The sequence below is a fragment of the Oryzias latipes genome, chromosome 20, assembly GCF_002234675.1.
Source record: "Oryzias latipes chromosome 20, ASM223467v1".
Taxonomy (NCBI): domain Eukaryota; kingdom Metazoa; phylum Chordata; class Actinopteri; order Beloniformes; family Adrianichthyidae; genus Oryzias; species Oryzias latipes.
In genome coordinates, this window is record NC_019878.2 from 14,332,816 (window position 1) to 14,346,758 (window position 13,943).

The 13,943-nt window shown below is 37.2% G+C and overlaps 1 protein-coding gene across 4 annotated transcripts in view; it reads left to right on the top strand.

The window, feature by feature from the left end:
* Positions 1–786: 786 nt before the first annotated feature.
* The window catches only part of cntnap2 (contactin associated protein like 2), a 364,810-nt gene continuing 351,653 nt past the window's right edge, over positions 787–13,943 (top strand). For all 4 annotated transcript variants that reach the window (XM_020712697.1, XM_020712695.2, XM_011488837.3 and 1 more), the window contains exon 1: positions 787–1,007. In XM_020712697.1, the coding sequence (XP_020568356.1) occupies positions 908–1,007 (100 nt within the window). In that variant the 5' untranslated portion in view covers positions 787–907. The remainder of the gene's footprint in view (positions 1,008–13,943) is intronic.

Here is a 13,943-nt window from a genome sequence, read left to right on the forward strand (position 1 = left end):
GAAGTGGGAGTGGTCTTACTCAGCGCCATTAGTCCCACCCACAAAATGACACAGAATTTTTTATTTTGCCCAAAGATTGTATACTCATAACTAAAAGACTTCTGGTAATGCTTTAAAAAAGATCACAATATGAACAGAGTATGACTTTAACATGTGGATTATATAAAAACCAAATTAAAAAATCGTTCATCATTGTAGTATTGATCTCAAGGAGACAATCCTTTATTTACATGCTCTTAAAAAGCTGGAGATTTCACCTGCAAACCATAAACATTTGACAATTCTTATTTACAGAGAAATGTCCATCTCAGTAAGCAGACTTTAGCATCTCAGAGAAACTGTGGCATGGAAAGTTCAGTGTATTTTTGTCACGGCTTAAGATGAGAAATAAAGAGCAGAGGTTGAGTATAGTACCACACATCCTCGTGGAAAAAAGGGGGCAGTGTCTGGCTGTGAGAGCGGAAACGTTCTGAGAGAGACCCACAGTGTGAGAAGTTCAGCACCATGGACAGGGCATCGGTGCTGGACAGCGGAAAACAATAGAACTTGACTCGTGTAAAGGGAACGCTGCCGTTCTAGTGTCTTTCAGGTGGAAACTCTGTTTTCCTTTATTCCTCATGTTTTGCCTTTTGTCATGTTGTTAAATCAGAGAGCGCAGTAGGGATAACTGCTTCCCGTTTGAAGCGCTGGTTATCCTGTTTTGCGGCGCAATCCTTACATCATCGAGTGGCAGAGGAGGCAGGCAGGCATTGAGGGCGGGAGGGAGGGAGGGAGCTGAAGAGTGAGAGTACTTGCACCGGGCTCCTCTCCCTCAGTCCTCAACTGCTTTGCGAGGCTGACGGACCTCACCGGCGTGATCGCCCCGCAGCTCAGCGCTCCAGCCCTCGCTCCCGCAGCAGCCGCGAAGATGCGCCACCGCCGTCCTGCCAAAAACCTAATGCTGCTGTGCTCCACGCTCTGGATTTTTTGCCATGTCAGCGGTGCGCGTGGAGCTTTATCAACAACCCGTAAGTTTTTTTTTTTTTTTCTGAACTCGTGCTCGGTGGTGATCGGATGAGACTTTGATGCGTGGGCAGCGTCAGAGTCTGTTTACCTGCTGCGGTGCTGGAGACAGCGTGCTCCGAGTGATGGGGAGAAGGGTTACCCTCTCAGTTGATGCGGTCCCGTGGAAAATCTGACCCAGTGATTTAGTGCAGAGATGTAATGACTGCGGGGGGTTGAGAATACATTAAGGCTGCATTAGTTGTTGGCACGGAGAGATGTGTCTGTGCACAACTTCAGTCCTCTTGCAAAAGTCCGTTATAAGAAGAACCCCTCCTTTTGGCCAACATATCTTTAACTTATCAGTCTGAATGGATTTGGGAGGATTATATTCATAAAAGAATATGCAATTCATGCTTTTTTGCACTTTTATCTAATTTTACTGTTTTTGTTGAGTAATTTTGGATTCCCGCTGAAGGGATGCTTTTTCTAAGATGCTGATGTTTTCTTTTTCAAAACTTGTTCAGAGGAAAAAAATACTTTATAGTTAATTAACTGTTCATGTGTAGAGGTCAGTTTCCAAACAGTGCAGTTTCTTCTCAAGATATATCATATCTGAAAATCTAATTATTTCAACATATATATCAACTAAAGCCATGTTCCCTTGTTAAGAGGATGCTGCTGTTTGAGAATGAGTTTCTGACGGTGGAGTATAAGACGCTTTTTCTGGTGATCTCCAGGGTTTTCTCCAGTCCTGCATGGATGTGTCTGGCTTGTGCATCATTTATCATTCTATCTGACAGGGGATGACACAGACTCTGATGCGCGTGCACATCCATACACAATTCAGCCTTGATTTTATTTCAGTTGAGTTGCAGGAGTTTTTCTTGTCTTAACAATAATAATGACTTTGCAGGGAATGAGGGACACTCATTTGTAAAACTAATTCTCAGATTCTCGCTTTTAAAGCATCCAACTTTTATTACATTTCCATCTGATCAGTGGTGAAAATAAACTTTAGTAAAAATCCAGCAGGTATAGAATTGTTAATTCTCGAAAAAAGAAATGTGCAATCAATGTGGGATTTTGAACCTGAAAATGAAAAAGAAAGAAAAGACACATTTGCATTTTGGTCAATGAAACAGAAAAAATGCAGGAACCCAAAAAAGGTTTAGTCATCGATTTCAGAACAGAGGAGGTGAAAGTAGTTCACCTAAAAGTCTTATTGAGAAAGAAAAAGGGTATTAGGACTTTCTTTTTGGTAACTGCACGTCTTTCATTTTGTATTCCTTTTTGCTGCCATGGTTTTATCATATATGATTTAATACATGATATTTCCTTTATTTTCTAAATATAAAAATACTTCAATTTTATCATTGCATGTGTGCATTTATTATGTTGCATTTTGACAATTGGAGAAAAAGACTTCTTTTTTTATTATGCATTAGTTTACATATTTTTCCATGTTCATTTAAAAGTCACGATCAGTAATCCAGGGATTTTCTTTTTTATTAAACGTTTGTCCTGCAGAATTGTTCATCTTTACTCTAAGTAAAGTCCAGTCTGGTCAGATCAAGTCAGTATAAATTATGCAGCTACACAGAGATAATATGGGGTAGAGATGCAAACATTTGACAGACAGGGAGGAGAGCCTTCTGGAGGCCAGAGGAGGATATTCAAGCTTTATGAAATGAGAAACAAATGACCAAAAGGGGAGTATAAGTTGAAGAAGGTCTGGCAAAAAAGGAGCTTTAGTAAAATCAGAGGAAGGGGATGAAAATGAGGCTGCAAACAGATTACTGAAATGCAATCATTTTTATCTGCAATATCACGCAGAGTATATGCTGATTATAACCATTTTACCTGAGACAAAAACTAACCTGGAAGGAAGACAAATGATGTGATCAGAGGGAATTAGTTCAGGTGGAAAAGACTGTTCAGATGGGTGCTTTCTTTTTTAACGATTAGGAGAAACGAGAGCCTTCTGTTGGATTCCCTTGAGAAAAGAATATGTGGTAGAGCAGGGCCTGCAACCTAAGGATTTTTATTCCCCTATAGTGGCTCTTCGGCTGATGAAAAATAAAATGATAATGGCCCTAACTTTTAAAAATTACTTAGTATTGATTTAATTTAGATCTGTTTGGTTTATACATTTATGGCTGAGGTACGGTGGCCCTGAAGTGCAAATCAAGTCAACCAATCACTCAAAGCAAAAACATAATACAGATCAGAACGGCAATTCAAAAAGCTAAACAAATAAAATTAAAAAATATTACATTTTAGAAACCAAAACAAAATTCGGTAACACTTTATATTAAGATTCCTTAACAAGCTCTGTTAACACATTAACAAGCATTATAAATGAATTTATAGGGTGTTAGTAAGACATTTATTAGTACAATAAGTCTAATAAGGTTTATTAAATTACTTGGTTAACACATTTACAAGCATTATTATTAGGATGTTTTCAAGATGCTAATGATGCATTTACTGATATTATAAGTGCTTAACAAATGTGTCAGTGTTAATAAGCTTAATAAGATTTATTAACAACCTTTGTTAACAAATTAAGAAGTATTATTATTGTTTGGGGTTCTAGTAAGATATTTATTAGCATTATAGATGTCTTGCAAATATCTGAAAGTGTTAATAAGACATATTAACATCTAAAGTCAGACCATTGTCTTCTAAATCCATATTACTAAACTGCTTATAAGCTTTACAAATGTATTAATTAACTTTGTTAATAGTTTATTAATTGTTTTGCAGCACCTCATCTAAAGTGTGGACGTTTTTTACCACAAACAACCACAGAGCATAAAGATTGTAAAAAGAACTTTATGACATTAAAACAGACTAAACATACACAAATCCCTCTGTAAAAGATATATAATAATTTAATTCAGACAAATAATTTTTTTTAAAAAACATATATACTGGTGTTGGATGACTCTAGCATCATAGCTAATAAGGATAAAGTATTAGCATCTATCCTGAGTGAAACATTCATTGCAAATCCCATCACCAGGAGAAAATTCTCTGCATTCAATGCCAACTGCATTCAACCACTGTTGCCTTGCTTCAAAGTCCACTAGAAAGTAAGTTGCACAAGCCAGTCATTTTTGAAGAACGAAGACAATAAACCTACAGGAGCCATGCTAAAGCTAACACGCTAACGACCGACCGGTACAGAATCAAAGATGGGCGGGGCTTTTTTCGTCACCTGCGTGAAAGCAAAGTCTAAGAGGCCATTCAATTGGCTGAAAGCGAGCATGCCTGTTTTGCTGATGAGTTTGATTGACAGATTCATTAGCCAATGGTGACATTGGTTAACCTGCCCATCTTTGATTCATAGATGGGCAGGTTAGCGTGTTAGCTTTAGCATGGCTCCTGTACGTTTATTGTCTTCGTTCTTCAAAAATGACTGGCTTGTGCAACTTACTTTCTAGTGGACTTTGAAGCAAGGCAACAGTGGTTGAATGCAGTTGGCATTGAATGCAGAGAATTGTCTGCTGGTGATGGGATTTGCAATGAATGTTTCACTCAGGATAGATGCTAATACTTTATCCTTATTAGCTATGATGCTAGAGTCATCCAACACCAGTATATATGTTTTAAAAAAAAATATTTGTCTGAATTAAATTATTATATATCTTTTACAGAACGATTTGTGTATGTTTAGTCTGTTTTAATGTCATAAAGTTCTTTTTACAATCTTTATGCTCTGTGGTTGTTTGTGCTAAAATACGTCCACACTTTAGATGAGGTGCTGCAAAACAATTAATAAACTATTAACAAAGTTAATTAATACATTTGTAAAGCTTATAAGTAGTTTAGTAATATGGATTTAGAAGACAATGGTCTGACTGTAGATGTTAATAAATCTTATTAACACTTTCAGATATTTGCAAGACATCTATAATGCTAATAAATATCTTACTAGCATCTGACACATTAATAAAGCCTATTAATTTGTTAAGTTAGTTAATAAAACTTATTAAACTTATGAACACTTCGGCTTGTGTCAGGCATCTATAATGCTAATAAATATCTTACTAGAACCCCAAACAATAATAATACTTCTTAATTTGTTAACAAAGGTTGTTAATTAAGCTTATTAACACTGACACATTTGTTATGCACCTATAATATCAATAAATGCATCATTAGCATCTTGAAAACATCCTAATAATAATGCTTGTAAATGTGTTAACTAAGTAATTTATTAACCTTATTAGACTTATTGTACTAATAAATGTCTTACTAACACCCTATAAATTCATTTATAATGCTTGTTAATGTGTTAACAAAGCTTGTTAAGGAATCTTAATATAAAGTGTTACCACAAAATTCCAAAAAAATTAAAAGAAATAAACATGAAACCTTTGGAAAAACAAAAGTAATTTCCAGAAATAAAAATGAAATCTTACAAAATGAGACAAAAGAAGAAACAGTAAAATAAATACAGTTTTTTACACCCCTGGTGACGTCACACTAAACCAACAGGCCTGCATGCTTTACCATTCCTCCAGAATGCACAGATTCTAAATACTCTCAAAATTTTTGTAAAAGGTTCGATCTTCTCTGCATGCGTATTTTATGAGTTTGCAAGTTCATATTTTATGCTGCACAACAATGTTTATTAGCTATACTGAAAAGAGTTTAGAAAATCATTTTGAAGGAAAAAAACATGTCAGCCCACTGAAGTAGACCTCAGAAAAGACTGTGAAAAGTAAAAAAAAAACAATTTTACATGTAAATTTATTACCTTTTCTCTGTATATTTCTGTTTTATTCATGCCAAAGAAATAGTATCTATACATTTTGGGTTTAAAAGAAATATAAATGCATAGCAATATAAAACAAATTCAAAGTATTGAAAAGACTTTGCACACTTTGATCTGTGCAACTTTTGGTTGCAGACCCCTTGAATATGGTGCAAATAGGGCAATCAAGAGGGTTTCCTGTTTATTCTTCATAATGTGTTCTAGTAAAATAGAAATTTCTCTGTTTTCTTGTTGGATCTGCAAGTTATGATTAGTCCCTTTTTTATTTAACATATCATTTAGTGCTTTTCCCTACATTTATCACATATACAGCCAACATTTTGTACATGTCTTTGTGTTCTTTTGGTCACCAGTACTTCATTTTTAACCAACTGCTGAACAAAAATACCAACAGTTTTTTTTTTATGTGGCCTTTCGAAGACCAAAGTTTTAGAAATGATTCAAGTGTAAAGTGATTGTGGAAATTCTGCAAGTGTTCCTTGTAAAGTCTTACATACATTGATTTGAAAATTGCGACTCTGTCAGCACCACTCAAACATTTCTAAAGTCAATGTTTAGTTGTTTGCGACTTTATACCACTTTTCTAAGAAATGCTAAATACCATTATTACACATTCAGAGAATACCTAAGGTACTTTTGATATTCATATTTTTTTTAATCAAAAGAAAAATATTTTCAAAAGTTTTTTTCGAGTTAAATGGACTTCTCTGATCTGTGGGCACAAAGACAGGAGCTTCTTCTCTTTACATGAGAGTCGTAAAAAGGTTCCTTGAAAATAATCTTGAGGATTACGCAAACCTTATAAGCACATCACTAATGAATAGAGGGTTGTGCTTGTCCTTGGAGTTTAGCCGGGCTGTCTTTTCAATTCACAAAACTAATTTTGGGTTTCGTTGGGATATGGTGTCAAGGCAAAAGTTTCATCTCCACTTGCTGTGATTCTTAATTTTTCAGATTTTTATGATCACAATGATTCACATGGTAGAGGAATATTTTCTTAGGCCTCCAAAATTCTGAATTGCTATGCTTGAAAACTGCAGTGGACACTGATATTTATCATGCTGGTTTTTATCAATACTGTTTCTTCCATTCTTTGTGTTTATGTATAAAGGAAATGATAGTTCCATATGTTAATTACACTGTCACGTAATAATATGAATGAGAGTCGGTTTGATACAGAATGAGATTAGTGAGCTTTCATCCTGTGATGCCTGCCAGGGCACTTGAAATAAACATCATTAAAAAAAGCCTCAAGCCTTGATTTTCTGCAAGATCTGTTCTTTCAGGGCTAAATTTTATAAGAATTAGTAACATTCTTGCAGTAAAGACAAACTTTGGTTAAACCACACCACAGAGAAATATCCAGTATGCCCTCACAATCTCTTCCCATAACCTTGCGTCTCTCCTATTCTACCAACAAATCATATTTGTTATATAATCAGTTGCTGATTAAAAAATTTAATTAAATTTGTAATTTTGTAAACACATTTACTGTTGCACAGGTAAACCTATTACCGTTCTTGTGCGCTTCTCAGATATGTCCCATTAGGGGGTGATGATAATGATTGGATTAAGACGGGAGGATGCTGACTGGCTGGCAGATACGAGGTGCTCCATATTTGGCGTGTTACTATGTTTTGACTGCTTGTGTGCATGTAATTGTGTTCACACCACACTAAGATGAGGGAATCAGAGCTAGGTCTACATTTTTTTAATTTTACAAAACCTTTTCTCTGCCCTCTTATTTTTGTTGTTGCTTTTTTTCAATTTTTAAAAAGAAAATAATATTTTCTTTACTCTGTAGTCTCATCTCAAAAATACAATAAAAAATAGGTTTTGCCAAACCTTAACCTCCGCGATGATTTATCTCTCCTCGCTGCTTTCCCCTCTCAGTTTCTCTCATCATTTCTATCCCCATGTATTTCTAATTATGTGGATCCTCACTCGGCTCTGCTCCCTTCTGCAGTTTTATCATCTGTTCCAAACCATTTTTTCCTCTCTGTGTCTGTCTTAGTTTATTTTTTATTCTTTATCTCTGTTCACATCCTGGCTCTTTCAACTCCTGATTAAAAATGTGCATGATTAAAAATAAAGTTAGTTGTGAATTTTGGGGACTAATTTGATGCATCTGTGGGTGTGTTTCTGTCCAGACTACAGACGACATGGTAGTGATAAAACACACAAAGAAACCCGTAATAATGAAGCTGCAGATTCGCCTCTCAAATGTCATCTTAATCTCAGATGCTTGTAGGCTGCATTTGTTATCTGGCGTGCCTCTTTCATGTCATGTTATCAGCATCATCTTACATTATATAAAAGTTCATGCTATCGCAGAAGACTTGTTTTTGTCGTTTTTTAAGCCTTTAGAAATCGGCATTGGACTTTAAATCACATAACTGCAGAGAAAAGTCCATGACAGTCAGCAATGCTGTATTGATCTTTCCCCACAAAGGTGCACTTTAGAGAATGGAGTACTGCTTCTCTTGAATCATAGTGGCATTAACTCTATGCTGGTGTCCAATCTCAGACTGGCAAAACAATCCCAGACTGGAAGATACTCACAGCCATGCTATATTGTGAGTGTGCTACTCTCCATCAGTGGTCCACGATCCTTTTTGAGGCCACGGACTGGTTTAATGACAGCCTGTATGAAGATGAAGTGGGGGTCTGGTATTTTTTTTGTACTCCTAGTTTCCCTTATTTTTATGTGTAAAGTTGATCTTCTGTAAAATGTCTGCAGCTGGTTTAAACTTTATTTGTAAACTAGATTTTGTGTTGGAACAGTTAAAATGTAATGAAGATTTTCCCTTAGCCCAGCTAAAAACTTTTAAGGTGCACGTGCATTCATCATTTGAGCAACTGTATTAGCAACATCCTTATAACATTAGACAGCCGGTTGCTGAATTTTATACATTATTAGTATGATGTGTAACAGTCACAATAATCCATATTTGGAGTACATTCTCCTGGTTTTTTGGTCTGTTAAATGCAGCTCTCTTTTATTTTGAAGTCATTGCCTTTTCTGTTCCTCACTGGATCTTTTCTGTAAAAAAAAACTTTCTAAATATGTTTGTTTTTGTTAATTTTGTTAGCTTGGAGGTTTTAATTTAACGGTCAGTGCAGCCGCTTCAAGAAAGTAGCGGATGTTTTTTGGACATGGGACTAAGTGACTTTACTTGAGTCAAGAATGAGTCCGTTCTGATGGAAAAATTTCAGTAGTTTTCCAAAATAGTGCCTTCAAAATTATAAAAAAGATTAAATAGAAATGAAAAAATGTAGGTCAACTTTTTTTGCCATTACCTACTGTCCCAGGGACTGCTGGGGACCCCTGCTCTATGTTATTTCTACATCTTCTCACCTGCTTCCTTTTTCTGACATGAATCTAAAGACATTTTAATTATTTATTTTTGTCACATTTTCAGATGGGTTATATCATCTGGTAATAGTGCTTTCAGATATGCATGTGTCTTTATCCTAAAATATTAAATCAATTTGTATTTTTGTTTGAAGTATCAAACTTGATGTTGCAGCTGGATGCCTCATGTAGGGCTGGTGCATGGGAAACCAGGGTTTGTATCCCAGGGTGTGCAATGAACTTCATCCAGTGTGGGTGCTTAAGTAAAACCCTTCATACTACTGCTTAACTATGTAGCCACAGAGGGGGCCAAGTCTGGGTCTCCATGTGTTGTCCCCCAGCCCAGAATAAAACAGAGTTGTGTCAGAAAGTCATTCGGCATAAAAAACTCTACTAAACCAGCTGTGCAAATCAGTGAAAGCTGATTTGCTGTGGGGATGTGCCAAAAGGTGAAGACCAAGCTTGATGTTGGTCTGACAATCTGTACTTCGATGCTTGTGCTGATCAGTCTGCTTCAAAGGTCTTTCTTAAAAGGGAAAACCCACCTTTGGGCGTATCACTCTTCCTCCACGAGAGCAAGGCCACGTTGATTCAAATGTGTACTGGCGAGCCATAGCATGATTCTCTTAATGATGTCTGCAGCATACCTTGTTCACGTGCTCCTTTATACTTGGAGGCGAACCCTATGTCCCTTGTACCCGGACTGGCTCTGCCTTCCTCAGGCTCTCATAGACACACTTATAGCCCAGGGCACTGCGTGTTGCTGAACTCGGCTCCATAAATTGAGAGGCAAACTGACATTGGTCAGAGCTGGACATTAATTGCATAATACTCCATTTGAGGCCCCAAATGTGCACTTCCATGCTTAATACTATGTGACATTGTTAGGGAAAGTGTGTGAACGGGTGAATGGAGAATGAGTCAAAGTTATTCCAGTGGAATGTGTTCTCGTTAGAACCTGTCAGATTCTGTCCAACTCAGTGGACGGAGGGCTCTGACTTGGCTGGCAAGATGGAGAGAAGTTGGGAGAAGGACAAAAAAGGGGGTGGGGGGTATACATCAGGAAAGCTACAAGAATGAGGAGAGACACCTCAAGTGTAGATAGTTATAGAGTGAAAATTTTCTCTGGCACCTTGTCATTTGCTATTATGGTGTTATTAACATCCATCGCTCAGCTGAAGTGCAGGCATTGCATTAGTGGTCTATTTTCTTTGAATGAACCAGACTCTCAGAACTGAAGTGATATATTTCGTGTTTAAACATTATGTGAATATATTTTTTTGGTGTTGCATTTTGTTCATCCTTCAGTTTTTGTCTTGTATTCCCCAAGGCACCAAACTGTAAACTCATAATGTCAAGGGTATGCCGAGAAAGATAACATAAAAGTAGAATCAAATAAAGAAAAGAAACACCGCTTAAATAAAAAAAAAAAAAGAACTGCTAATAAAACAAAGTGAAGCCATGCAAAATCAGTAAATAGTTCTCTGACTGGAGGCAAAACTTTACTGAGCTGTAAAAAGATAACTTTGCTAAGCCTGATGAAATCTCAGGAGCTCAACCTCTGCTGCAAGATTTGGTTTCAAAATCCACTGGGAGTTTCTGAACCTTAATAGTTAACCATGCACAGGATTTTGCACACTGGAGTGACTTTTTAACCTTTAAAACTTTGGATCTCACTAAAGCTTTCAGATCTACAAACATGGTGAAAATAGGTCTCATTCCATGATTCCCTGAAATCCATCTCTACAAAGGTTATACTGTTCTTGTATTTGACTGAGTTGAACTCAGATTTGACTAACGTTAAAGTTTAATAGTTCATTGACAAATTGTTTAAATCATTTTTATTATTTTCATTTTTCAGATTACAAACCAAAAATTAATAAACAGAGAATGAACTGTCTATTTTCGTTTATATTAAGTTGTGGGCGGGACTGTTGGCGCGGAGTAAGACCACCCACACTTCCCATCACCCAAGTCTTTGGACAAGGAAAACCTTATTTACTAAATATGTAATTAAAATGGCTTTACATTGATGAAACAAATAAAATGTATTGTTTGTTCTCTTCACATTCAGGATATCCACCTGTTCAGGTGCTAAAAGCTCTGTGCGTTGTGGTGGAGTTTGTCCAATCAAGTTCTGACAGGTTCAGTGAAATCTACCTGAGCCCTCCAAAAGCCGCAAAGCAAGCTTTCATGTGCTACAATCCAGCAGAAGCAGGTGTTATGACCAATCAGATCTCGTGTCCACGCAGCTAGAAAGGATCAGTGGTGTGTTAGTTAGATGTTGTTACTGCTCTGCAAGAAAGTGAGGTTTCATTTTCAAGTTGTGTGTTGTACATTGAGCTAAAATGTAACTTAAGACTGTTGTGTTGTAGTGGTATGTGCATTTATAATGTAACATGTGCTTGTGCATTGATTTTTCAGCTATAGTGATATGTTTAGGATATTGTTGGGCATATTCATGGATGTAGGATGAATGTGTCAATGCAAATACACCTCCACTGGTTTATCATGTACACCTCTTGTTATACTAAACTGGCAGATATCTGCATGCATGGCTAATTCTGTGGTTCTGTACTACAAAAAATAAAATAAAACATTGATTTAACCATGCAGGAGATTTCTGTATCTCCTAACGTTTCAGTAAACTCCTCATGTTTCTGTTAGTGACTGACTGATATAAGGGCTACATTGGTTTCAAACTTTGATTACTTATAAAGACTCACTCTCATAAAAAATGTGTTCTTTTGACAATTCCTCATGACTGAGGACATATGTAAAGAAAATTAAGCCTAAAATTTCATTTCTGTGAATTTTTTTATTCAAGTTGTTGTGAATCAAGAGCAGACAAAAACATGCAGCTTAAAAAAACACACAAACTTTTCAGTATTGAAGAGTCAACTAGTTTACATCAAATGAAAGGAAGATGTCTTTTTGAGAACACGGGGGACCGTAATGGTGTGCTGCTGATGCATTGCTTTTCAAATTGCCCTTTATTCATACATTTATTATTCAGTAATGCTACATTACATTGGGAGAACTGAGGTTTAATGAGTATTGAAGTTAATTACATTTACTAATTAGATTTTGCTCTTACAAAAACAAACTGCACAGAGTTGGAAAAAGTGACGTTATATGGTCGCTTTTTCAGGATAAACTGGGTTTTCAGCTGAAAGTTTAACTGATTGCTCTCCCTCTTTTGGTTTAACCTATATTCAGTTAACCCTTTGGTCAGCAAATGCCTGATGGGTAATGAATCCGGGGATTACACATAAAAATCCACAACCCAACATCTGTTCCGCTGTCTAACTTGTGGTCATACTGTCGCACGCACCAGTACTTGACTGGCTTTCATTTGCAATGTCTGCCACTCTTGCAGGACAGACAAACTGTGAGATGTGTTAATAATCGTTTGCATGTTCAATAAACTGTTGTGACGTTTAAAACCTAGGTCGCATACACAAAAATGCCAACGTGTGGCAAAGACATTGCTAAATTTTCAGCAAAATCAGAGGCAGCAGTTGCAGTTTTACAAACCATACCGTGGTTGTGAAGGTTTTAAGTAAAGGTATAAATTAAACACAGATCAAATGATTTTTTGACATTAGTCCTTGGCCGCCCGGCACTTTTGGAGGTCGCGCGGTGGCAGTCCAGTGACAGGTGGGTGGCAGGAAGGCAGCAGCACAATAGTTGACTGATAAGAGGTTCTCCAAGTTCCCCAAAATCATTTGATGATCGGCCGATTTCAGACTGTACCCTCCATTCATTCCCCTGCCCATGTGCTGCCGTCACACCGCCACCGTCCCATTGTTAGATTGTATGATAGTAGCGCGGGCACTCACCAAGGGCTGTTGAAATGGGCCCGGGTTTTAGCGATGACCAGACGTCAATCTGGTCATCCCGGCCCCCATGGGTCCTACTAAATCCTGTTGTGGTTGGACCGCTTGCACTTTTGATTTGGGCACTGGGGCTTGGCCCTTGCTGGGTTTCTTGGAGGCATGTTGTCTAAAAATTATAATGTGTGCCGCTTTTATATAACCATTCACACATTGTCCAATCAGAGCAGCTGCCACCCCCCTGTGGCCGCCCAATTTCGTAATGACGTCATCTCCGCCAGACGGAGGCCATCTACGTGTATGACCATGGTAATGATTAAAAAAAAATCTGCAGATGCCTCCCCAACGCGTGGTAGCAGTTGTATATGCGACTGTGGCATTAAGAGTACCTTTTTGTTTTGTGCACCATGTTTGAAATCCTCTCAGCACCATTTTAAGAAAAGGACATTTTACTGCGCCCAAGACAAATGTTGTTATTACTCACAGTCTTTGCATTCAATTTGTTTTTTAAGCCAGTTGGATAACCCATTTACAGGCCAAGATTAGGGGAATTAATCTTGGGGCTACATCCATTGAACCCACGCTCCTACTTTTTGCCTTTTTAAGAATAAGTAGAACATCTTACAAAGAGAATGGTAATATAGCCAGCTACAACTACAAAGTATTATGTCCATTTGTAGATGTGTGCAAAACAAAAAGTTATTTTCTGAAAGCACATGTGGAAGTCTGGAACATGTGCATCTCCCAAATGGTCAGGGTGAGTCTCACTGCTGTTGCGCTTGTCTTTATCTGACAAATAAAGAAGAGAGACAAAACAACAAGAGGAAAAATGTAATTTGGAAACCCAACAGGAGTTGTCTCCCTTGTTTAATGAGAACAGTATTCAGTTTAAGTCCCACCAGTCCCTCCGGCAGATGAAACTGAGTAGGAGATGGATTTTTCTGAGTGTGTGAACGTGTGACTGACTAAAAATTGCAGTAATTGG